The 27,113-nt window shown below is 38.2% G+C and overlaps 3 protein-coding genes across 6 annotated transcripts in view; 1 reads left to right on the top strand and 2 right to left on the bottom strand.

Moving 5' to 3' along the window:
* Window positions 1-20,426, bottom strand: part of LOC110113518 (fatty acid amide hydrolase) — a 55,750-nt gene extending 35,324 nt beyond the window's left edge. Inside the window, exons 1-7 of one of the 2 annotated variants that reach the window (XR_003703158.1) lie at window positions 20,290-20,426; window positions 20,029-20,107; window positions 19,764-19,934; window positions 10,202-10,389; window positions 9,986-10,115; window positions 8,311-8,388; window positions 8,073-8,220 (exon numbers count right to left, since the gene is read on the bottom strand). Coding sequence is in view for 1 of the 2 variants with exons in the window: in XM_028701077.1 (XP_028556910.1) it covers window positions 8,073-8,220; window positions 8,311-8,388; window positions 9,986-10,115; window positions 10,202-10,389; window positions 19,764-19,934; window positions 20,029-20,107 (794 nt within the window). In the remaining variant the exon portion in view is untranslated. The remainder of the gene's footprint in view (window positions 1-8,072; window positions 8,221-8,310; window positions 8,389-9,985; window positions 10,116-10,201; window positions 10,390-19,763; window positions 19,935-20,028; window positions 20,108-20,289) is intronic. The other variant, XM_028701077.1, reaches the window with a different exon arrangement.
* A 2,804-nt stretch (window positions 20,427-23,230) lies between these two features.
* LOC110113510 lies at window positions 23,231-25,469 on the top strand. Of its 2 annotated transcripts, none has more exons than XM_028701109.1 (2): window positions 23,231-23,762; window positions 25,339-25,469. In XM_028701109.1, the coding sequence occupies exon 1, from the start codon at window positions 23,304-23,306 to the stop codon at window positions 23,742-23,744; it is 441 nt and encodes a 146-aa protein (XP_028556942.1). In that variant the 5' UTR covers window positions 23,231-23,303; the 3' UTR covers window positions 23,745-23,762; window positions 25,339-25,469. The 2 variants fall into 2 exon arrangements, with proteins under 2 accessions (XP_028556942.1, XP_020701791.2); XM_020846132.2 differs by lacking the exon at window positions 25,339-25,469 and adding an exon at window positions 24,727-25,119.
* The window catches only part of LOC110113494 (isoamylase 1, chloroplastic), a 35,525-nt gene continuing 32,175 nt past the window's right edge, over window positions 23,764-27,113 (bottom strand). For both annotated transcript variants that reach the window (XM_020846117.2, XM_020846123.2), the window contains exons 13-18: window positions 25,586-25,744; window positions 25,372-25,455; window positions 24,554-24,634; window positions 24,375-24,457; window positions 24,171-24,288; window positions 23,764-24,105 (exon numbers count right to left, since the gene is read on the bottom strand). In XM_020846117.2, the coding sequence (XP_020701776.1) occupies window positions 23,848-24,105; window positions 24,171-24,288; window positions 24,375-24,457; window positions 24,554-24,634; window positions 25,372-25,455; window positions 25,586-25,744 (783 nt within the window). In that variant the 3' untranslated portion in view covers window positions 23,764-23,847. The remainder of the gene's footprint in view (window positions 24,106-24,170; window positions 24,289-24,374; window positions 24,458-24,553; window positions 24,635-25,371; window positions 25,456-25,585; window positions 25,745-27,113) is intronic.

Genomic DNA, 27,113 nt, shown 5'->3' with positions numbered 1-27,113 from the left:
GCAGACCAATTGTCATTCAAATGAAAATAAGGAAGTGCACTAAACACCCATTATATCCTTTATTTAAATGTCATTTTAGAAGTTTTTTTATTATCCCACAAAGCTTTCCTTGTGAACCTATAAACCACTTCAATCTCCAAAAAATATGAGGGATTGTTCAATAAAGATGGGGGGAATCTATGAGAGTGGAGATCGGCACTTGAAGAAGAACAAAATATGGGAGATCATGGAGTTTCCTAGAAAAAGGAAAACAAGAGGGTACAAATGGGAGTTTGAAGTGAAATACAAAGCTAATGAAACCCCTATCCCAAAAGATAAAAACAAAATTAGAATCCAAGGGCTAAAGTAAAATCTACAGAGTAGATTACCAAGAAAGATTGGATCCATATGCAAAGATGAATATAGCTAGAGTATTACTATCACTTGCTACCAACTTCATTAATATTTGCAATCATTTGACGTTCAAATGTATTCCATTATGGTGATAGAGAAGAGGAAATCCACATGGATAAATCCCCTAATTTTAGGGGAGATCTTGGAACTAGAAAGGTTTGCAGACTACGAAAGGCATTATGTGGTCTCAAATAGTCACCTAGAGCTTTTTGGGAGATCTGTAAAAGTCATGATTATCGTAGGTAAAAAACAAAATTAAGAAGATCACATATTATTCATTAAGCGATCAAATATAGGTATGTCGGGATTTTATTTGTGTATGCTCATAATATAATTGCAATAAGAAATGATGAGCAAGAAAAAAATCTATGAAGTGATGTTTGATTGGAGTGTTTAAGATAAAGAAAAAAAAAGTATTCCATTGATATAGGGATTTAGGTTGCTCAATCACATCAAAGGGTCTTCTTTTTACAACAAAAGTATGTCATTGATCTATTCAAGGAAAAAGAAACGGTGAGTTATAAACATGCTTATACACTAATTAAACTAATCATAAATTAGGATAAACAAAATAAGAACATATGATAACAAGGAAGCGTACTGATTGTTAGTGGAAGAGCTTTTTGCATATATGACGCCATATATAGCTTATGTTGTGATTATAATAAGCCAATTCACATGTTCGTGGAGGTCTCCTTCTTGAATAGATCGGAAACGTTCCAACAAACATTCCTTAAATTCCCCCTATGAATAGATCAGATATCGAGCTTCCAACCATTGAAACCAACCTAAGGCTTTTACCTCCAAACATAGGCCCGCCCCGCCGCCACCAGTTTTTCCCCTTCCATCAACCCATTGATAGCAAAGTAATGCTCCACCTGATACACTTAGGCTTCATTTGGTTGGGTTTTTGCTTATATAAAATGTAGTTTGAAAACAGAAAAGCGCTTTTACAAAAGGTTGTTTGAATAATAGGTTGTTGTTTGTGTTACATTATTTTTAAGTGCTTATGAAAACTTGAAAACATATATTAATTGTTTGTTTCAGTTTTTAGCTTTAGTGATTTCATAATAAAAGAATAAATTACCCATCTCTCAAATTTAAGTACATAAATAATTTTTTTCAAAAATAAAATTTATATAAATATATATACATATGACATTCTTTAAAAAAAATTAATACGAGTTTTAAGAATTATATAACATATAAGTACATATAGATATTTTAGGTATGATAATTTAAATTTAAAGTATCAGATAAGGTACACATTATGAAATGAATAGTCATTACCAAATAATTAACAAGCAATCCTCTCCTTCAAGGGAAATTATTCTGTGCGGACGACGGATGCAACTCTATGTCCGAATGTCGTGGTACTGAGCCACGGTACCGAGCGGTAACAAGCCGCGGTACAGTAAAAGGGTGAGGTGGCGTATTCAGATTGGTCTCCGAATGACGTTCGGCGTCCGCACAAAATATTTTTTCCTCCTTCACAGTGCCAAAGCTTTAAGCTGAAAATTATTTTTTGAAGATATATCAATACTATAATGTTTTTTTATGATTAAATTTTTTTAAGTGAAAATATTTTAAAAAATTATTATTTAATCATTTTAGTTATTATCTCTAATCAACAACTATTAATTACAAACTTAAAGCAGAGTAAATCATTAAAATAAAAATATACACATCATCAATTATTTTTAAATAAAATATAAAAGGAAAAAAAAGCTCCACCTTTCCAATGAAAAAGTTCAACGCAAAGTTCAAAAAAGCAAAAATGTTATATTTTCCAGCTGTTCTCCCTCGCCTCATGAATGTCAAAAGTACAGAGGTAATAGAGCTTTTCACCAATCATGTCTGGTAATGAAATGCTTTGCAAAAGCTTATAAATCCTCCTCCAGTAGAATAATTCAAATCTCTATTCCTTCGTCTCCATACCTGCTCTCCCCCAATGCCACGATTCGTCTCCCTCATCGATATCGCCTCAACCTATTTCATCCGCTTCTGGATTAATAGTTCGTGATGAGTGTCTTCTCCGTGTTGTTAACGGTATGTGTTGGATAATTTCGACTATTTCATTTTAAAACATAGATTTTAAAATGAATAAGTAGATACTTAATACCTTTTTCGGACTGTAAAAAAAATGAAGTTTTGGGAAAAATAATTTTACAAAAGCCGGGCTTCCAAACAAGTTACATCAACTGAGTTTGTCATTTCGAACCAGAAAATGGTGTAATTAAGCTGAACCAAACAAGGCCTTAACCCTGAGCATGTTTCCCTTAAAAAATGACATCTTTAGTTTCCTCGATCTCGCATCCATACCCCAATGGTTTCTCCCTACTTTAGGTCCCCTCTATAGCGGTGGTGCGATTCCTTCCCTTCCTATAATGCCCCAAAATATAATTTGGAATAATTATTCATTTATTTTTTAATAAATAATAACCAGAGCTATCTGATGTCATATATAAGTAATAAACAACAAAACATATTATATAATTCAAAACATTAATGTACACATTTGTATTCATTCCCAAAAATCATATACACTATTCATGATCTACACAATCATTGCATACCTATCATATCTTGAGTACAAAAGAATACTAAAACAAAAAGAACCAAAACCTGAAGAATCCCGACCAGCCTCACACTCTTGCTCCCTTGCCCTGACATGAAATCATTTAACCACATATACTGAGCTAAAAAACCCAGCAAGTCACCAAAATTTACAACTGAATTCAAAGTATGACAAATGAGCAATATGCATGTCAGCAGTCAAAGCATAGCTATTACATTCATATGATCATTGAATTAGTGCATAAACAGTAAAATTCACTTGTAGTAGTAGTAAAACACTATAGTGCGAAAGCTAGTAAAACAGTAAATTAGTACGAGTGTCAAATCTATAAAGTAATTATCGCATCCGTAATACCAATCAGTATAGAAATTGTATAAAATATCTAATCAAAATATCGGTAAAGACTATTGAAATCGAATCAATGCAATAAAATCATATAAGAAATGTAGACATGCTATCCAGTTATTCTATATTGCGTGTTCAGTATATCACATGTTTAGTAGTATCAGTACAGTGAATAAGAAGTATCAAATAGTATCTGTATCTATGTCAGTAACTGTTCAGTAGCAAGAGCAGTAAAATAATGCAATAACACTAAATCCGTGCAGTAACAATAAATTCGTACCATAACAATGCCTCAAGAATATGTATTTTAGTAGTCACACTAAACAAAAAGTCCTGGCTATTACGGTGTTTTTCAGTATTGTATCAGTATCAGTAAATCATTGGCTCAGTAAACAGAGTCGTCACTATTTGCCCATCTGCACAATAACCATCTCCTTATAACTCTCAATCAGTATCACATGAATTAGTAGAGGATAACATAAAACCACAGTATTTAAAAGAAAGTCCGTCAGCCCACCATCCTAAACGGAAAACTGGGCCTTTCCCACCACGCTAAGAAAAGCGTGTATGGTAGGTGCCCTCTTTCGAGGACACCGCGGCCGTGTATTTTTGATCCCCCACCACGCTAAGAAAAGCGTGTATGGGTATTTTTGAAAATATTTTGCATTATATTACTACTAAATTATTATAATATTACTATTAAATAATATTAATAATAGTAATATTATTATAAGTAGTAATATAATATTAGTATTAATATTAACATTAATAATCATTAATATTAATAAGAATACAAATATACATAAAAAGGAAATGAGAGAGGGATTACCCTCTCTAAATTCGGGTGCAGGCAAAGAGAGGGCTCGGGCAAGAGGCAGAGAGGGGGATTTTGGTCGGGGAACAGAGGAGAAGACCGGCTTCAGGTACAAGCTTCGACTCCTCTCTCTCTCTCTCTCTCTCTCTCTCGGGATCGGAAGCAGCAGAGGGGCGACGGGACTGGACTCGGCTATGAGGGAGGTCAGATGGGGATTCGGCTAGAGAAACCGCGAAAGGGAGAAAGTCGATTCACACCAGCGAGCTCCCTTATTTCCGATCAAAATGTCGTCACTTCCGAACCGACTGGAAGGGAAAGTCGGCGAAGGAGCACAGTCGAACAGCCCTGAAGGAGCTGAAGAAACGGCGCCTGCAATCTCTACACCTCCTGTGAAGCACCGAAGCCGAACAGCAACGAAAGAGGGGGAGCGAGAGAGGATCGTGGAAGAAGTTCGGGCTTCCTGGAGCAGGGAAGCGGGAGAGCTTTGGAAGATAGCAGAGAGTGGGAGGGATTTTGGTCGTGAAGTGCTCGTGGAAGCCGCCACTGAAGGAGAGGTCTCGGCCTCTATTTAACGACGCAAAAGAGCACGATTCGGCGGGATTTCTGCAGGGATCGCGGGATGGACTGCTTTCGGCGCCGTTTTGCAGAGAATCGAGCGGGACTTCGGCAGGATTTGCGGGATCCAGGCGATAGAGATATGCAGGATTTCTACTCTCCTCTTTTGGTCTTTACATGGAGGTCAACAAACTAATGGGTCAACCAGCCTTTACTTGTCTTTTACACATATATTATTATCACAGTATTATAACAGAAATCTCAATCACATATCCACATTCATTTTCAATACATTGCAGCAAATAAAATATAACTGAGCATAATTAAAAAAATATCAAAATGTCATAATGGTAGACAATAAAATTCATATTAAGCAAAAATTCACATTTTCAGAATTAAACCAAATTATCAAATATTGCATAAAATAACATTCTAAAGCTTTAGTTGAACTAAATTACTATTTTTAAACATCAAAATAAACTTTTGAGTAGGCAAAAATCATTGTGTTTTCAAAATCACCCGGTGAAAAAAGTTAAATGAATACTCAAAATATTCATAATCTCAATCTCTATAACATACAAAAAGTTATGCGGTGAAAGTTTTACCAATATAAAATTATTCACGTTTTTTGGTAACCGAAACACAAATTTGATCAGAAAAATACTATGATGCACCGACACTTCACCTCAAAGAGGCGTGCAGTGTCCAACACCGTATCCGACACGACACTCGTCCGACACTCCTCCGACACGTGTCGTACACACCGAAAATGTGTCCAATTAAAAAATATTAAATACAAATTGGACATGCGTGTCTGACAGGCATATCTTAAATATTTTATGAATTTTTTTAAATATAATTTCTTGTATTTAACGGGATTTAATCTAAATTTCTTATTTCCTATCCACAACACGAAATCAACGTCCGCACTTAATACCCAATCATCGAATATTCTCATTTTCATTTCTTTTTGGCAATGAAGCTATTTTCATCTCCTCTCTCAGTGACTGATAAACGGCATTGACGCCCAACTCTCGACATCTCAATACTAATCATTTTAAGAACAAATTCTAGTTAAATGACTTATTATTTTCAAATTATTTTTAAAATTATACTTATTTAATTTTTATACTATTTTTTAAATATAAAAACTATAATATTGTGTCAAACCCGTGTCCGTGTCCTATATTTTCAATAACTGACGTGTCCTATGTTCGTGTCGTGTCGCCGTGTCCGTGTCTGTGCATTATAGGAAAAATACAAAAAAACATAAATCTTTGAAATTAGAAATAGGGTATAGGTTCCTTACAGCAAGATGAGTAAATCTTCCAACAGCATCGATGGACGAAAATCGCTCTACGACCTTCAAATATGAGCTTCTCCTTTCTCTAATTAAATTTCTCTCAAAATTTCACGAGCATTCTCTGTTAGCCAAAAATGAAAAGGGACGAGGCTTTAAAATGATTTAGTGAATTAGGATATTTAATTAAAATAATAATTTAATATCATATAATTATTTTAATTAATTTCTTTTAGTATAAAATTCAAATAAATCATTTTAGGGCATTAAAAATTATAGAAAAAATATCCATAAAATAAATCATTTCATTTAAAAAAGATTGGTGAAATCAATTTGCAAAACGGACACCTAACGGTCCCAAAATACTCACATGTATCGATAGGTGTCAATTTTTAAAGAATTTTTGACAGTGCCCAAAAGTTAAGAAAAAATTTGTGCAAGTAAAATACTATAATAACAATACTATGATGAAGATGGTTTGCGATTTGAAGTTATATTGATTCAAGAAAAAAAAATTTACCTCGGTTAAAATACGGGTTATTACATTTACTCCCTTGGTTGATTTGGACCTCATGACTCCGCCCAACCATGACCTCCACCATTCCACCTCTCCCCATACCCGGGTATTCTCCGAAAGGATTCAACCTCCCTCCTACTTGTTCTCCTTCCTTCGAAATACCTCGATTCGCCCACCAACGAAGCCCGCTGTGGCGGTCCTTGATGGAAAACACTCTCCACTTTATCATCATCCTCTGGAATCTCCTTCCCCTTTGGTTTAGCCCTCGGAACCGCTGATGAGGCTTTTGATTGCATTTCAATCAACTTCTTCATCAGGTCTTCCATATTTCCGAAGCGGCTCTATATGGATGAGAGCCTCCCTTCCATGCCAAAATATCTTTCCTCAATTCCTTCACTTTGGCTTTGAGATTTTATCTCGCCTTTCAACACCTCCATTTTCTTCACCACCATTGATCCCAAAAAAGCGCTTTAATACCAATTTGATAAAAAACACTTCTAGAAATAGGAGAAAACCTTGGCTGAAATTGAACTTCAGTGAGCCCAAAACAGTAAACAAGAAAGATCTATGTGGAATCTCACAAGAGAAACTTTTTAATTGATGATATGAAAAAGAAACAAACAAGATACAATGGATTTTCGATTGGAGAGAAAGATCCGGCTCTCCCAAACCCTAGCCGCCCACTAGAGTCCTTCTCTCTCCTTAGAAAAACTCAATTCAGCAAAAACATCACATAACACGAACCCTAGGGCAAAACCAACTACTTAAAGCAAACAATAAAATGCAAAATACCAAAATAGCCCTTCTAATTTTTAAATCTCTCACTGTTGACCCCTCCTCTCTTTGTATTATATCGTGGGATCCCCCCACCCCCCCAAAGGGGGGGCGAACCAGGCTTCCGCCTGGAATAGAACAGAGCCGGTCGGTCCCTCCTAGACCGGTCTAACAGTAACGCTTCGTATATGCAAATATCTAAAATGAAGAGATCAAAGCCGAATAGCTCTTCTATACATTGGATGATTAAATTGATTATATATTGTAATCAATTGTTACAGGAATGCCTACATATGAAATCATGAGCTGTCCACAGTAACCATTCTATCATTATGTATGCAAATGTTGAGAAAATGGTAGGCCAGAAACACTTGAGAAATTCAACCATCCTTCTGTCCCAATCATCTGTTCTCGCCTCCATTTACTCTTTAAGCTTTAGGTTAAGGCTCGGCATTCTCAATATTATCAACAACCCAAATCATTAGTTATTAAATAAAAATATCCTTTTCTAACATATTTAATAGCCTACAAATACAGCCAATCACAAGATGAGAAAGTCTAGTCTACTAAATCAAAGGCAATTCCAATGGAATATTGATACATAAAGTAGAATTGACAAAAATTGAAACAAAAGAGCATAAACTAAGATCACGGTCAAACTGAAAGCCACCGAGACACTCAAACCAAAAACCAGCACCATGATATGCCACTAGGAAAATTTGCTATAAAGTGAAAAATAATAAAACTTTGTCAAAATTATGTACTAGAACTAGGACAGTAACTAAGTCCACCATACCCATGGATTGGATTATTCCCAGTCGTTCCCATACCCAATTCATGCATATTTGCCTTTCCTATTAAAATGACACCACAATTACGCAATCGTGAAACACATACTGCATCCTTCTTCACCTCCCTAGTATTGTGTAACCATGATGTTCCACCTGCACGGCAGCCATCCAACTGAGAAGTTGAACCTAAAATGATAAGCATCTTTTCCACAGAAAATAAAGGTTAAGTGTAGCATTCATTACTCTTCGATGGGTAAGGATAGCAGTCTATATCATCTTTAATTGCAACAAATATGCCATCAAGGATGGATATGGACTTCCCTGCATGACCCAGTGTAAACAATGTAAAATATCAATACTATAAACAAAATAATCGGAAGATATTAAGAACAATTATGTTTGAAGCTTCCATTATATTAACATAATGAAAAAATACTCCTTTCCTAATTTCTGGGAGAAACAGAAATTGTATTTAAAATATTTTTATAGCTATGCCACATTGAGAGGTATCTCTCTTAAGCTTTCCTGTTGCCAATCGCAATTTGCAATCAGTTTAATGGAGCTAGTGGTAGACAATGAACATTAGAATATTTTCAGCTCATATCAGTGTGATGTTACTAGAGAATTAAGCACTCCTTAGCTGCCTAGGCGAGGCAAAGCCATCGTGCTTTGTATATTCCCAGTAGTCTTCATCACTACGGTGTTGCCTATGCTAGCGCCTTTCTTTTAAGGACCCAAGCAGTGAGGAGAGCACCTAGCTTGACTGAAGAGATGAATGTTAATTCTTTAAAATCTAAAGATAACTTAGTTAATAAGATGAAAATTTAACATGGGGTCAAATAAAACAGGTTGGAAAACAGGAACAAATTAGGTGGACGAGTATCAAGTCCCAGAAAATCAAAAGAATAAGAAAACCGTGTTAAAGAGATAAGGAAATAGATGCTCGACTACAAATCTAGTGATGGAAAAGAGAGAATGAATGATGATGATAATAAAGACATAATAGTCATTGAGACTAGATTATCTCTAAATTATACATGCGACAATTTTTAGTAATCTAAATTCATTTATTTATAAGTATCTATTTAGCTAGATTTTTAAACAAGTGCATTGAAACATTAAAAAATTATATTTTAGCACGTCTATTGTGGCAGTTATTATTATATATGCTCAAATATTCCTTATAAAGAAAACATATTAAGTGATTAAAACACAACCCTTTAAAGATCTCATTCCACTCAGAAAAGCACCTAGGGAATGGAGATGCCTCTTGCTTGCAATGATTTTGATAACACTAGAATGGCTTAAATCTTATCCATTAAATTGTTGGAGAATAGAAGAAATTAATCAGTTAGCAATGACTAATTCATTTTTTTAAGCTGTGATGGGAAAATAGGTTATAAAAAATGGAAAAAAAAAAGCTAGAGTTAAACATAAATTGTAGTTCACAAAGGGCAAACATCATACAAGGGTTCATACAGTTGAACCTACTAGTTGGAAAAAGGATTATCATAAGGAAGTGAATGCGATCATGATTATAATGAAGATTTGAAAAGTTTGCAACGGAGAAAGGATGGGCATTGAATAGAGAGATGTTAAGGTTGAGAATGAGGATAGAATCAGAGTTCTTTTTAGCTAATACTTAAGACTAAGTCACGCAAAATACAGATATGAAGTTCCCTCAAAGTCGGAATTATAGATTAGAAGCTGAAACAGAAGGGAAGAAGAAAAAACTATTCAACATTGCCAGAACAAAAGGGAGGAGTGAATTCCTAATTTTAAAAGAAAAGAGCAGTAATTTTGTTAAATCTGAAAACATAATAATTTCCTTGAATAATAAACACGAATTTTTTAAAGCAGTATGATTTTGACTGGGAAAAAGGTCCTAATACATCACTTAATACACATCTTTCTGCACCTTCTTCAAACCTTTGGGTGGAGGCTGCAGCTTGCTTTCTTACTTCCTCTGCATTAAACAAAATCAACAACGGCATTGGAGGTTTCTTATTGTTATATTCTTCCACTATCGAAATTATATGCTCGGCAACCTGCATGAAAAACACTCTTGTAAAGCTAAAGACAAAAGTTTATAAACTTCAAAATAGCAAAACATAGCAAATTCTTGGTAGCTTACAGTTGATGGAGTTGCAAGCTTATTTCTATAAGCATATTCAAAGTCACGAATTGTCCAATACAAAAATGGTGGGGAGTCCTCATGACACCTTTGACTAGGATCATATGAGCACAGACAGCTTAAGGCTTTTTCAACACGAAGAACAGGCTCTTCATATTCATCTAAGACAGCTACCCCAGTTTCTGGTGCTGAAAAAATCAATCAAATAAACTTAAAAAACTACCATATGATAAAAGTAACAGCCCACCACACAGCTTATTCTTTGCTGGAAACCGTTTTAGATCTAGACGAAGAGACAGCTTAAAAAAGAGCGTAGAGTAACTTCCTCCCCATCCCACGAGCAATCATTTGGAAGGAAAATATTTTTATTTGTTTTAATATTAAATTAGATATATTTATTTTATAATAATTATTATTTAATATTAAATTAGATATATATGATTTTTTTGTCATTCATTTTTTATCCAAAAATTCATTTTTTTTAATTTAATTAAGTAAATGTCCTTTGTTGTTTAAAATTTTGGTAGCGTCCTGGCATCCCAAACCCCGTGTAGAGGGTGTCGGGTAGGCACTTGCCTTTGTTCATTCCGGATGGCTCAAAGAAATGACGACGCGAGGTCTTTGTATAATTTATTTCTCCTGACCGGTTCAAAGATACAACGTACACAAGTCTTATTTAGTTATTTTTCTTCTCCATATCCGATCAAATATGACTGGCGCGGGTTCTTCAATACCAATTGTTTAAGCAAGAAAGATAGAAACTTATACATTTTAGTGTATAGATGATGATGACAACAACGACGGGTTGAGCGATTGGGGTCAGCATGAAGTCGTGAGCAAGGAGGAGGGGTCGATCAGGCTGTTCAGACGACTGTATGGGTCGATGAGGTCCACTCATGCGGTTCTGATCATGTGCGTGAAGATCGAGAGAGAGGGAGTGGGTTCGAGCGGATAGGCCGGAATCAGGACAAGAGCGGCGGGTCAAAACCACGGGAGGCCGAAGACGGGCATGAGAGCTTGGGAAGGGTTGGAATCTTAGGTTACATACGGATTTCTCTACAATTCGCACACTCTTGTGCATCACCTTTATTCTTAAAAATTAAATCAACACACATTTCCACTCATCTGGCATCTTGTTTTTGAATTATTTAGAGTCATATTTTCCACTTTGTTTAAATGTATGCATTTTATTTTGTCAACAATTTCATTCTCCACTAAGCTCTTCCAGTAAAAAAAAATCAAAAACTCTTCAGATTTATTCTGAATAAAATAAAACCATCATTTATATTATTGGGTGACCTAATAAAATGATCTTGTTACGCAAGCAATGGGGATGGACCCACATATCTATGTTTGAACCAGCTCCAACTCTCTGGTCTTAAGTTCTCTAGCAGCCTTGAAAAAAGCAACCCATCTTTGTTTGACTAAAATGCAATCTTTGCACAAAGAGCATTCAATATATTTTAAATGTGAAGATTTTCCATTGTCATAGAGAATTGTTACACTTTTGTTGCTTTATGACCTAATCTTTGGTGTTATAGATGTAAATTTTCCTCCGCACTGGCAACGGCTCGCATTTTTTCATTGTTGGACTAAAGAAGATTTAACAGAGAGTAAAGCTAAGAACAGAGAAAAGGCAAAGGAAGAAGATGATACAGAGAATGAAGCTTTTTTATTTTCATTGATTCAAATAGAGCTGATACATTCGTTTTTATAGAGCCTTAAAGCAGACAGGTAGTTGCGATGTCAGGCCGCCGTTAGCTGCAGGCCGAATGTGCAGGCGTCGCAGACGATCGTGTCGCCGGAGCAGCTGCAGGAGATCGTGATCGGTAAGTTGTGCCTGCGGGATCATGTAAGGTGTGCTAACATCCCCCTTCAAAGTGACGATCTGAGTCACAGATGGTCAGTTTGCTGCGTATACTGGTGAATCTGTTGCCAGTGAGCGGTTTGGTAAGAATGTCCGCCGGTTGATCGACTGAGCTGATGTGATTCAGCGTGATGGTCTGGCGGGTGATATGATCACTAATGAAATGGTGATCAATTTCGATATGCTTCGTGCGTGCATGGAAGATGGGGTTATTAGCAAGGGCAATGGCCGAGACATTGTCGCACATGATTGGAGTCGAAGTGAGCTGTGTGACCTTGAAATCGTTCAAGAGACGTCGTAGCCAGATGACGTCGGATGTCACAGCAGCAAACAGCTTCGGTCGACGACTTAGCCACTGTGGACTGCTTCTTAACGCTCCAAGATATAAGATTTGATCCTAGGTACGCGCAGAAGCCAGAGATTGATTTGTGATCCTCTGAATTTGATGCCCAGTCTGCATCAGCATATGCAGTGAGGTTGAGAGCTCCCTTAGAGATTTGCATACCGTAGGATTGTGTTCCCTTGATGTATCGTATGAGACGCTTGAGGCGTTTGAAGTCGGAGGCCGTTGGACTGTGCATATGTTGGCAAATGATATTAGTTGCAAAGGCAATGTCCGGCCGTGTCACTGTGAGATATTGCAGTGAACCTGCTATCTGGCGATAAAATGTAGGATTGTCAGTAGAGGATTTGTTTCCTTGGGAGAGATGGGAGTAATCACTGGCTTGGAGGAGTCAAGTCCGGCGGAGTGAATTATATCCCTGGCATAATGAGCTTGATGTAGGAAGAGACCAGTGGGTGAGGTTTGTATTTGAATGCCTAAGAATAGATTGGCATGGTCAAGTTGTTTGAGGGAGAAGGTCTGTTTAAGTTGAGCCAGAAGTTGCTGTAGAGTGTGCTGATTATTGCCAGAGAGGAGAATGTCGTCGACGTAAATGAGCAAATACAGCTGAGTGTCGTTTTTGTCATAGATGAGTAAGGAAGGATCAGCTTTGCTGAAATGGAACCCGAACGCTTGCAGAAAGAAGTTGAGTTTATGAAACCACTAACGGGGAGCTTGTTTGAGACCATATAGTGCTTTTCTCAGTTTACAGACATGATCGGGTTGCTGAGGATCGATGAAACCTTGTGGTTGTTTCATGTATACATCCTCCTGGAGATCGCCATGGAGAAAGGCGTTGTTGATATCAAATTGATGGATCGGCCAGCCCCTATGGAGAGAGATGATGAGAAGGACCCTGATGGTGGGCATCTTAGCGACGGGGCTGAAGGTCTGTTGGTAGTTGACACCTTTTTCCTGACGGAAGCCTTGTGCAACAAGTCTTGCCTTGTAGCGATTCACAGTTCCATCGGTGTTGAGTTTGGTCTTGAATGTCCAACGGCAGCCGAGCACAGGTGTATGAGGTGGCGGTGGAGTAAGATGCCAGGTACCTTGGCTTTTAAGAGCCATGAATTCTGAGGACATAGATTGACGCCAGTGAGAGAACTTTGCAGCTTCTGTATAGCACGAAGGAGTGGGATGCTTATCTGTAACAACAAGTAGATCAAAGATTTTCTTTGGTTTGAGATTGCCGGTTTGAAATCTCGTGGTCATGTGGTGTTTTTGGGCGGGAGCGGGTGGGTTTGAAATTTCAGGAGCAGAAACGGGATGATCAGGAATATTTTGAGTGATAGGTGATTGAGGTGGATTTGATATGGTTGGTTCGAGGATGAGGGGCTGCTGAGGAGAGGGTATTTGAGGAGAAGTGTAGGTGGAAGACGGAACAAGCAGCGACGGTGGAATAAATGGGACAGGAGAAGATTGTTTGTTGGAAGATGAGAGTGTGTAAGGAAATTCTTGTTCATTGAAGGTTATATGACGAGATATGTGGATTTTCTTAGTGCTGGGATTGAAGCACCTGTATCCTTTGTGTGCAGTGGAGTAACCGAGGATGATGCGTAGAGAGGATCTCAGTGCTAGTTTGTGTGGAGATTGAGGTTTGAGCCAAGGAAAGCAAGAACAACCAAAGACTTTGAGATGAGGGATGGAGGATGTCCATGAAGAAGCTGAAAGGGTATTTGATTGTTGAGAGAGGATGTGGGAAGGCGGTTGATTAGATAGTTCGCCGTTTGAACAGCTTCAGCCCAAAAGGAGAAAGGAATGCTGGCTGCGTGGAGTAGAGTGCGAGCTGTTTCTATGAGATGGCGATGCTTTCTCTCAGAGACGCTATTTTGCTCAGGGGTGTAAGGACAGTTGAGCTCATGACGTATATCGTGCTCGGAGAGAAATTTTTGAAAGGCATAGCCGGTGAATTCGCCGCCGCCGTCTGAGCGTAGAGTTTTGATGGAGGTTGTAAATTGAGTTTTGATTAGGGAATGAAAATGTTGAAACTTGTTAATGGATTCGTTTTTAGAATGCATTAAGTAAAGCCAACAGAATCGAGCAATCGTCTATAAACATGATATAATAGCGAAAACCAGAGTGAGATGGAAGAGGAGACGGTCCCCAAACGTCAGTATGTATTAAAGCAAAAGGTGTATTTACATGAGTAGCTGCAGAAGAAAAGGGCAGCTTGTGGCTCTTGGCCACTTTACAGGAATCGCATATAAAATGTAAAAGCCTAAGGTGGTTGATCGGAAGTAGCTTGGATAGATGGATCATTGAGCGATGGTGAGGATGACCCAAACAAGCATGCCAGAGAGAGGTGAAGTCTTTGGTTGTATGGAGAGCTTGAATTGAGGCAGGGTGAGGGAGACGGATTGGATAGATGCCGTCACGGTGGTGTCCATGAAGCAGAACTTTGTTGTCCTGCATATCCTTGAGAAGAAAAACATTAGAATCGAATGATATTGAGCAATTATTGTCTTGTGTTAATTTAGAGATAGATAAGAGGTTGTGAGAAAGAGAAGGAACGTGAAGCAGGTTTCGTAGTTTTAGCTTACGGGAGGAATCTGGAAGGGGAAGTAAACCGGCACCAGTGTGATGGATGGGAAGAGAAGTACCACTTGCTGTTGAGATAGAATCCGTTCCCTGATATGGAGTAGAATGCTGAAAGTTGGTGAGATCTGATGTAAGATGAGTAGATGCACCGGTGTCGAGTACCCAATCGGTGGTGGCTGTGGGTTGTGACTGGGTGAGAAGGGCTCTGTTTGGAGGTGCCGGTTGGGTATAATTGGAGTTATACCGATGCCAGCAAGCTGAGGCAAGATGCCTGGGTTTGCCACAGATCTGGCAAGTGGGTCTGTCTACAGACCGGGATGAGTTGGTGAGTTGCTTATGTGGTGTTGTAGACTGATTGAGTGGGGCTCCCCTGCCATGACTCCCTCTATAGTTTGAGGTGCGGCCTCGTCCTCGTGTAGTGTATAGAGCCTGTTGCTCGGAAGTGACGGTGGTTTCCTGCTGTATCTCGGTTTGCAGATTGATTTCTTCACTGCAGAGCAGTGAGTACAGTGATTCGAGTGTGAATGGTAGAGGTGAGATTTTTATGGCGGCTTTGAAGGGGTTGAAGGAGGCCGGTAGGCCTTTGAGTGTGTACAGAATGATGTCTTCAGTGTCGACATATCCTCCAGCGGCTGCAATATTGTCCACAAGAGACTTTACCTTCCCCAGGTATTGAGCAACCGTCTGATCCATCATTTGGACATTATGAAGCTCATTTTTTAATTGAATGACGCGGGAGCGATTTGTGGGCTGTAGTCGCAGCTCGAGCGCTTTCCAGATCTCACATGAGGTTTTGAGATGTAGTATGTAGGGGAGTACAGATGGTGAAATAGTTGAAAACAAAGCTGAGATGAGGTTCTGGTCAATCAACTTCCAGAGTTTGTGGTCTTCTTCTGAGGATTCGGGAGGGCAGGTGATCGTGCCGGCAATGTATCCTTCAAAGCCGTTGGCAGTGAAAGTCTGATGGATTTGAAGTCTCCAAATGGCGTAGTTGTTTGTTGTAAGCTGTGTGTGAACAATGAGCTTGAGGTTAGACATTAAAAATTTGAGGGCGGGAGGTATGACGATGTTGGCCATGGAGGACGACAATGTGGATGTCGTCCTAGATTGGGTGGCTGAGTTTGGATCCGTCATTGTTGGTTGGATAGGTGCGTAGTCCCAGTGTTACAGCTCTGATACCATAAAGAAGCTTTAACAGAGAGTAAAACTAAGAACAGAGAAAAGGCAAAGGAAGAAGATGATATAGAGAATGAAGCTTTTTGATTTTCATTGATTCAAATGGAGCTGATACATTCGTTTTTATAGAGCCTTAAGGCAGACAGGTAGTTGCGATGTCAGGCCGCCGTTAGCTGCAGGCCGAATGTACAGGCGTCGCAGACAATCGTGTCGCCGGAGCAGCTGCAGGGGATCGTGATCGGTAAGTTGTGCCTGCGGGATCATGTAAGGTGTGCTAACATGGACATCATATAAAAAGTGTGTTTCTTGTTACCCTGAGCAGTCATTAAGGCACCTTTCATTACTTTCCAAATATCAATGATTCAATGTTGAAAGTGACATCCTTCAACAGCTAAATGGAGATAAGTCTTTCCTCAAGCTAGGCATGTGTCTAACTTTGTTCACCCTCAATGTTTTTTCCATTTAATGTCTTGCTTTTAACACTCCAATGCCCATAATATTTAAGAGATTGTCATCAATAATAAATATTTTGTCATAATTATTTATAAAGTAGCTTATCACTAATTTTTTTTAAACAAGCATAGAAAGAAGCACCTACATCAAATATTCATATCTTCATTAGATTATATTAAATGAGTATCAATTCATCTTGAATATCTTCCACCATGACAATTTTCTCTTTAAATTTAAGCATTGTTCTCACTTCTTCCTACATTCTTTCATTATGTCGTCAAGCTTGTCAAAATATCAAAATTCACTTGGGAAACCTTAAAACTTATTTCTATTATGAATTTGTGATTTCACCACTGGTTCTTATCAAGAGAATTTGATATGCTTCTTATGATATTGCCTATGTTATGAGAACTTACTCATGTTGCAAGCATTTAAATAGAAGATGATGCTTAAGGCATGGATCTCATCGTTAAACTTAATGTTCACAAAGTTCAACTCTCTCGTGTTTAATTTGAACTCATTTAATTTGCTCGATAACAGAAACCATTCTAAGATCCTAATATTGAAAAATTTGAGCATTATATATGCATTGTTATCTATGAAGGCTTCTTATACATATCCAAGAGTGTATTCAAAACAGTTACTATAATGGTGTTATTAAGAATGTTGAAGACTCATTCAAGCTAAGGGATAGACAAATGACCCCTAAAACTTGTCTATCAACCAAGAATGAGAAAGCCACAACAGCAGGGAACAGTCAGACACTGCGCGTCATAAAATTGTCTCTTGGTAATAATCTTTGTCAAAGATCTGCTGATCTACCTCATAGTTCAGCCGGAGGCGCTAGAGATGTTAGGCTCGACCTACCCTTGACCCTAACCCTCGGAACGATCAATAGTTTCAAAATTCTTCCAGAAAGAGTTTTCCCCTTTCCGCGGTGGGGTTGATTGGACGAAAGATAATTATCTCACACTCTTCATGATGAACTTATTATGGCTTTACCCTTTTTATCAATAGATGGAGTTTTGCTCAACTACAAATAGTTCTCCATCTAAATTTTTAGAACCCAATGTCCGGGCATTTGGCCTTGTCAATTTTGATACTCCCATGCTTCATGCTCATATATGAAAACTTTCTAGACAAAGCACCAATATTAGTTGCTAGAATAGGAATAATGATGACCAAAACACACGACAACATGAAATTAACACATTGAAAAAAATGCAACCAGGACCAGAAAAAAATTTTGTGGTTTGATGATATCCAACTACATCAATGACTATACAAAGATCAAATAATCTACTAAGCTTAAAAAGGGATATGTCGAAAGATTACTCTTCAAATAAAATTAGAGATATGAACAAAAATATCATTTTATCTATAAAACCTGATTGAGAGAATATACAGCCACACGCTACAAAGATGATGGATGAACGTGGGGAAATAGCATTTAAGACATGTCATTGAACAGACTTGCATGTCGCATAACCTTGATGCTCGTCTTTCAGCAATCAGGAATTTACATTACAAATTTTGATCAACAAGTTTAATCCATAATTTTTACATATCCTGGATTAGGTCAGCACATATGTCATTAACAACAGATCTTGAGTTATGAGTTATTACGGTAGTTACTATTTTACTTTTGGTCTCAAAATGCACTTATATATCCAATGTTCTGGAAATGAAAAACTTGGGCTTGAGAGTCTAGCTTTACAGACTTAAATTTTTAGCTAATTTCATCATTACACAAAGACACTAATATTTGAAATATTATATTAGAAATATTAATCTTACACTTCACTTGCAACGTCCAAATTCAAAATATAGAGACAATACTGTCCATCAAACTAAAAAATTAAGTAATAAGAATAAATTTATAGACATTCACAAAGTGTTGGTTACTTGGTTATGATCTAAAATGTAAAGTTATCATTCGGCATTCAAAAATCTGACAAACAATATATAATTTCATAGTGCAAAAATGCTCAGATGACAGTTTATGAACATGCATACCACAGCACCAAACTATAGCTCTCCATCATTGGCCAGCTTCCTTCCCGAAAAATTCTTTAAAGTTTTAATAGCTTTGAACTGAAAAATATTATGCAAAAATAGCGATTCCAGAGATGAGTATTGCACAAAGTCTGCATCTTCATGTTTGATCAATTATCAAACATTTCATAAGCAACTTATTCATCCATGCAACACCCAAATGCAAAATCTGAAGAAAAAGTTTATCTTACTAAACACAAAGAGTAGGCAGTAGAATTTTATAAAATTCCACAATGAGTCGGTTATGACCAAACATGTAAAGATGCAATTTGATAGATGGTCCAAAGGTTGAGAAATAAGATGTAATTTAATGCTGCAATATTGCTCAGGGATCTTTTATCAATAGCACCGTTTTCAATTCCCAAAAAAGTTCTTTCAAATAATTTCAATGGTTTTGATTTTTAAAATATTAAACAGAAGTGGTAGTTCAGAAACTAGTAATATACACCATTCACTTCATCATGTTTGACCAATTATCAAACTTTCATAAAAATTATCAAATTGGATAACCAAGTTGTTTTTAGGCGTGATTTTGGTTTTATATTTCAAGTTATTAATATAAACAAATCGCGTGACAAATGAACTTTTCCACATAAAGCATAATTGACTTTCCCTGTACATAATTGACTTTCACTTGTGAAGTTAATGTATTCATATTTAATATAAAGGCATTAAACCTAAACTGTAGCTCCATGGCTATACCATGCGAAGATAGGACCAATTTCCTCATTATAACCTACGCAGCAGAATTAATTTCTTAATTGCAAGCGGTGGCGGATCAAGCAAGCTCTTTGGCTTATTTTGGTTTGTGACGCTTAATCGTTGTGTCGAGAAAAAAGCAAAAGACCAACGTGGTATATCATGTGCGGACAATATTAGAGCAGGGTTCTATTCGAAGATGGAGAACTGAAAACTGTTGTTTGATATACTAGCAGTTCGTCGTCACCCATTGGCTTGCTTAAACTGGTACAGCAAATACGTGCATAGTCATTCATATACTGTGCACAAATGAAACCGCTAACTGATTGTACTAGTACTCTAGTCACCAAGACGCCAGTTATGCCTAAGAAGAGCGCGCTTTGAGGGATTACCTTGAGGTGGGTACTCCGGCCGAAACAAGGGATTCTCCGGAATCACCGTGTTCCTCAATAACTGCGTGAAATTGTTCTGTTTTTTCATAACTGACAAGATGATCGATCCAATCAGCGGGGCCTCGATCAGCCACACGAAAAGCTTCAACGCGAGACCCGTCAAGTGGGGAGCTGCATTCCGAATTAACCAATCGATCATGAAGAGCTGAACATCAAACCAAATGGCTATCCATGGTTAAAACCTAATTTGAAAAGAAAAACGTGCCTGAGATGCTCTGTGGGTGGTACTTGGCGGAGGAAATGTCGACCTCCTCCACCGGCAACATCACGAGCTTCTTCCCCATCTTCACGGCGTATTGTCCGAATTAACCAATCGATCATGAAGAGCTGAACATCAAACCAAATGGCTATCCATGGTTAAAACCTAATTTGAAAAGAAAAACGTGCCTGAGATGCTCTGTGGGTGGTACTTGGCGGAGGAAATGTCGACCTCCTCCACCGGCAACATCACGAGCTTCTTCCCCATCTTCACGGCGTATTGATCTCCTCCTCTGCGCTCGAAATCGGGAGAATGGGGTACTGAAGCTAGCGATCCTCACAAAAGATGGCGCAGAAACCGAGCAGGGAGAAACGGAAAAATGGGATCTGGAAAGGAGTAATAATGTCATATTGTCGGATCAACCACCCAATTGGCGGGATCAACCACCCACTTGACCCGCCAACTAAAATAGTTAACATTGATGTTGGCCAGTGAGGAATAGTCAGAGTAAATGATTTTCTTTTGAATAATTTTTTTAATTTTAATTATAATAAAGAAATTAATATTTTAAAATTATTGTAGGAGGGGAGGGGAAGGAGATGGAGTTTAGGGTGAGGAGGGAGGGTAGGGGGAGGGGAGGAGGGGTTGGACCAGAGGATGACGATGGAGGAGATGAAGGGGAGGGAGGAGTAGGAGAGGGTTAGGCGGCGAAGGAGGGCGGAGCGGGAGGGGTGGTAGGCGGAGATGAGGACGGTGAGGCGGTCGGAGGGGAGGGAGGAGAGGTTGGGACTGTATAAGCATAGATCGGAGATGTTGAGGGTGGCGGAGAGATCGACGGCGGTGGAGGTGGAGATGAAAAGGAAGAGGAGCAAAAAGGAGCAGCGATGAGTCATTTGGGCGAGGCGGGTGGATCCGTGGATCTGTAGTGGAAACTTTAAGTGGATTACAATCGAATGATAGAGATATATGGGTGTATATTATGATTAAATTCTGTTAAAAATTTCCAGATGTCAAATTCTAACCGGGAGATATGAAGTCATAACCGCTCGAGACTCATCCGGGCACTAATCCAGACGCGTCACATCACCCAGATAAATCCGGGGCCCAGTGTATCCGGATGATATGACATCTGAATTGGTGTCCGGACGGTCAGATCATCAGACGTAATAATTCACCCTGAGAAGAGGACCTTGGTCCTTGCAAAATTATCTTCAATTGTGACACTGCTGCAAAAAAAATATTTTAATTGGGAGGTTATTTTATTTAGTGGAAATCATATCAGTTAATTTTTGAGATAAAATAAACTCATCAAATTTTGAGCAAAATACATTTTCAATGCAAGCAACATCTCTTATCAGCACCATCACCCCACTATCAACTACCATTACCACCCATCACCAATCACCACCTCTGACCATCTGCTACTGCCACCTCCACGATCAACCACCACCATCGCTATCACCCATCACCTCCACTGCATCCACCATCATCATCCTTTTTAAACTTCAAATCAAACAAATAAAAAATATATATTTATTTTACACTCATCCAAACAGCATTAAAATTTTCTTTTACATTGCACTCTTCTAACATTATAATTCTTTTTTAGCCAAACAAGCAACATCTTAATCCATAAAGAAAAGCCAACATATCGTTTTACTGTCATATCATTATTAGAATGAGAAATTATTTTGTATTAATTTTGAATGTTGAGGATCATCCGGATGTTACATATGAACCGAGTATGAATTGCGTATAGATCGCATATGGACTGTGTATTTACTATGTATGTATAGATATGCAGAAAATACTAACTAAATACTCAATAAATACTCACAACTAATAATTGTCTTAATATTTGTTGCATTTATCTATTAGAATTGTGAGTCTATCTAAAATATTCGGAATGATGCCACGTAACGAAATTACAAAAAAAAAAAAAAAACTATTTTATAACATAGCATCATACAGCCTCACATCAAATCATTTTAAATGCAATTTATAAAATATCGAGTCACCTTCATTTATGATAAATATATTAAATTGTCAATATTTTGATTGAAATACAAATATAAATTTAATATTTTATTAAAAAACTCAATATATTAGTTTTTCTTTTATTCTTCCATCTACACAAATTATATATATAAATTTATTTGAAAAATAACAGCACTTACGGCGTTACTATCAAGCCTACTAGCATAGTCACGTCACAGGACGGATATCTCATTCTAGCATTAAACGCACTTCATAATTGTCAAATCATTACATGTAGTCATCCACCAACATTCGAAGACCAATCAAGATGTAACACATCATTATTATATATTATTTATATGTACCACAATTATCGTGTAAACGAGTCAAATTTTAACACTATCGAGTTCAGCTCATAAGTTAGAAAGTGAGCTCGAACTCGTCCCATTGCAAACGAGTTCAAGCCAGCTCGTAGAGCCGCTAGATTTTGTGCCCATTTTCAATTTCCCACCCAATTTTCGTTTTCCTAGCCTGTTTTCATTTAGGAGAAAATAAAGGTGTAGCTTTCTCTAATGTAATAAATGTACATAAATTGATGGAATTGAAAAGGCGGCTGCTTTTACACCTCATAAAGGAACTCATTTAGAGAGAGAGAGATGGTTAGAGGGAGGGATTAAGTCGTTTAATACTTTCATAGAGGTATTAACATTTATTATTAAAGTGAGAGAGAGCCAAAGTAGCTAATTTCAAAATCATGCTTTAAAATTTCTTGAAATACATGCACGTGAGAATTTAAAATATAGGTAGTAGTATTTATACATAATTCATTATTATTATTTTTAAATATTTAAAACTAATAAATTCGAGCAGGCTCATAAGCCAAGTCAGGCTCAAGCTCGAATTCAAGCTTGTTTATTAAACAAGCTCTAGTTTGTGTTTGAGCTAAACGAGTCGAGTTCGAGTCGGCTCGCGAGCCAGCTCGACTCACTTACACCCTTAACCGCTATATCTAGATAATATGGCGCATACTAATTAAACTTTTTCAATTAAATGATCATTTTGTGTGAACATCAAATAATAAGAACGTTATGATTTTATCTCTATAAACAATAAAACTTCAGCATTAATAATAAAACCGCACATCACAGAAACAAACCGGACAATCCGTGTACGCAAAGAATAAATAATTCATCCTTCCAGTGTCACCACCTAATAATTTCTCCCCCGTAACCCTTTCACTTGAAAGAGCTTCGCTCAGCTATCCAAAACCCTAGCAACGCATTCCCTCCTATAAGCAACCAACCATGGAGAAACCCAAGAATCCCGCCGTATCTCGGCCGCCCCCGCTTGCTGCCTTCGACGGCAATAAACAAAACAAGAACAAGCGGCGGCCTCCGAGCCCGGAAGAGGTATTGTCCTTCTACGAGTCCCAGGGCTTAGACCACCGCGCCGCCTCCCTCAAAGCCATCGAAGACCTCCAGTCCGCCCTCCTCCGAGGCGCCGCCGCTTCCCGCCGGGGCCGCCTCGCTCCCTCCGCCGAGCTTCAACGCAAGCTCGACAATACCAACACCCGCCTCGCCGTCCTCGACATGAAGCTCGACTCTAAGCCCGGCTACCCTGAATCCCTCGCCATCGGGCTTACATCTGGTGCCCTTCTCCACGGCCTCACCGCCGCCTTCCGCGCCCTCGCCGACACTTGGCGCTCCGTCTCCTCCGCCACCAAGTCCCGCACACCTCCCTACTAACCCCCTGTATCTCTCATTGTACGAGGAGAAGTTCTCGCTATTTCTTATTATGAGTTTTTATCTTACAAAATGTTCATCTAATCTATACATAAATTTCTGATTTTTAAGAGTCAGGATAGAGCAGGAGGATAATGGAAGAGTAGCTTAGCATGGGGTAAAGGTTAGAGTTTAGGAAGTGGGCAACCTGCTCTGTGACAGTTTTCTTATCATGGAGATCATCAGATAGAAAATCATAGGGCGCCGGCTTGGCTGTATCAACAAGGGATTCCCAGCGGAAGCCTGGGCGGTCCGGGAGGGTGACGATCACCGGCAGGTGGCTGGTGTTGAAGGCTATATAGATCTCCCTCTTCAGTGCGTCTATCTGCTTAGAAAAAGCAGCGGTTAGGTCATTGATATGAAAATTTTAGACTGTAAATTGTAGCATACCAGTGAGAAGGCGACAAATCGGCTCGTCCCTGACCAGTCCGGTGCGCCGGGGAGGTGGCCATGCCATTGCAGTCTTTTGGCTGTGGGGAAGTCGTTCAGGCGGAGGGATTCGCACTCGCTGCAGGGGAGTCGAAATTTAATGGAAGAGAATGATTTGATTGTTTGGGGTTTAGAACTTTGGGTAGGAAGGAGAGTTTATGTTACCGGCGAAATTGGGTCATGAGGCGGCAGAATCTGTAGAAGTCAGATGATGCCTCCTCCTTCCTGTCCCATTGGAAGTAGTTCAGCTGTAGATCAAAGGGAAAGATGATGATGGACTAGTTATTTGATGATTCGAATTGGTGGAATGTGAGCACAGGCGTTAAGAACATAAAGAGTATTACATAATTGTCATGGCAGTATGTGTTGTTGTTGCCTGCTTTCGTGTGGCCATATTCATCACCCATGTGAATCATAGGAACCCCCTGACAGATAGCATAGTATTTATTTACTTTTTTTTTCTAAGAAAACATTTAGATAAAGAGTGCAATCATGACTCTCTTCTTGCTCATTCCAGGGAGATTATTTTGTGCGGACACCAGCCACAACTTACTGTTCAGAGACGAATCAGGTGCAGCCATGTCATCCAGTATCGAGCTCGGTACCGAGTAGCGGGTGATGTGGCGCATTTTCATTGGGCTCAAGATGGTGTTCGGCACCCGCACAAAATAATTCATCTATTCCAGGACACTTAATTTCCAGAATGTGTTCAATAACTTTAAAACAACCTTTTTAGGGCAATGTTCATTAGTTGAATACTATGGAGAAAAAAGGATTCGTATAGCAGACTCCATATAGTGAGATAAAAATTTGATCTTGTTATATTCATTAGTTGAATATCATGTGCTTAGATTTCGAGCTTTGTAAGAATTCTAAATTTCTACGAGATCTTTACATTATCATTTGCTTATGTTCGCTCTAAATTTTCGGCCTTAAGAGAATTTATAAACGTTAGTAGTTGTATTTGATTGCTTGAAATAAATCGGTGGGAGTAAAACCTAAGAATGCATCGTTTTAATATTTTTGTAGGGATGATAAAAAACCAAAGTAAGCCTTGAACGCTATGATCTATCAGACTAAAAAGAAAAATTTTCCAGTGCCATCATAATTATCTAATATATTTTTGTAGGGAAGCTAATAAGGACCACAAGGGCCCCAGTACCTGAGACACCATAAGGCAGAGGAAGAAATTACGCATTTGCCGTTTCCTCAACCTTCGAACTGATAAGCTTGCCAACTCTCCCTCCTGCAATGTTCCTTAAAAGCATAGATTAGCTTCCTTTGATTCGTTTCCCCATACTTATATCGAATTTGCTGACATTTTCACAGTAAAAAGGAACACAGCTTCGAAGTAAATTAATTGATTGTTAGTTTACCTCGCCACAGTTCCAGCTTAAGTTATGATTCTCTCCATCTCGGTTATCTTCGCCATTTGCAAAGTTATTCTTGTTATTGTATGTCACCAGATCTGCTAGAGTGAATCCATCATGTGCACAAACAAAGTTGATACTGTTCCAAGGCCTCCGTCCTCCCTCCTGGTTAATAGTAGAAGTGAGGAGTTTGGTTGATATTACGGTAATTACTGTAACAATAGAATATTGGGCTGCTACATGGTCAACATAACCCAATAGTTCGAGAAATTATTCTGCGCGGAGACTAGACACAGAACGCTATCCAGAGATCAATTAGAATGTGTCATGTCAGCAGTACCGAGCTACGGTATCAAGTACAGAGGTGACGTAGCACCTTTTGGTTGATCTGACGTTCGACATCCACACAGAATAATTAATTCAATAGTTCATGTATTTTAAAGACAATGATATGATAAAAGACAAGCACAATCAATCAAAGAGTAAAGCTACATTCCCAAACTCATAAAGCACAAAATGATACATAGAATAATGTGAGGATGATACATGGAGTGCATTGCATCAGTCTAAAGATCTTAATGCATAACTGGACTAAGGCCGTAAATAAGTGAGCATAAGCGAGTTGAGGCCAAGTTCGACTCATATTTATCTCAAGTCAAGCAAAATCCAAATACAAACAAGCTAGGTCAAAGGCCACCAACTCCATTGATATTTTTTTGGTTAACGGCTTTGATTTAATGAGAAAATATTTATTATTTACAAGTTTTGTAATGATTTTTGCGGTACTAAAATGTTTTTGATGATTTAGATGGATTTTCGTCTATTTTCATAATAAGCTAACTATTTATCAAGCCAATGAAAATAATCAAAGATGATCAAAAGGCATATATAGAACCCTCTCAAAAGTTTAGCTTTGTCCATTTATGTTGATGCGCGAACACTTGCTCACAAATGACTAAAGTTTCCATGATTTTACTTTTGCGCCATTCACACATTGATTGGAATCCACATCATAAGAGTTGCATATGCATCAAATTTCTTCAATTTTCACGTTAGTTTAATCATTTATTAAGTATGTTAAGTATAATGATAATGACATAACAAGCAGATCAAAAAGTTGAATTTATTGATGAATTTCATCATTTCCAAATTACTTAATATATGAAAGATATCATCAGCAACCTACCTGATTGATCATAAAACAATTAAGTGTTCACTATGAAATAATAAATTCCTTCACATGCGATCATAGCAATATGTGAGTTGTGGAATCTTGCAACCTTTCTATGGACCAAAAATATTGCTCGTTTCGAGAGGAAAGAGAAAAGTTGGCAATGGGTTAAACTTAAGTTGCTCTACAATTGGAGCTTTTATTTGGTCCGGTGAACATACGCTCCTCTACGTTCGGCCACCAATATTTTAGCGACACGTAGCATGAAGAAAAGTCGCCGACCCGACCCGTTGTTTTTTGGGTTCTAGCGCGTGCGTTTTTTTTTAAATCCTTGACGAGCCGAACAACATCCCATCACCTTTT

The sequence above is a fragment of the Dendrobium catenatum genome, unplaced genomic scaffold, assembly GCF_001605985.2.
Source record: "Dendrobium catenatum unplaced genomic scaffold, ASM160598v2 fragScaff_scaffold_1638, whole genome shotgun sequence".
Lineage (NCBI taxonomy): Eukaryota > Viridiplantae > Streptophyta > Magnoliopsida > Asparagales > Orchidaceae > Dendrobium > Dendrobium catenatum.
This window is presented reverse-complemented; position numbering and strand designations above follow the sequence as displayed.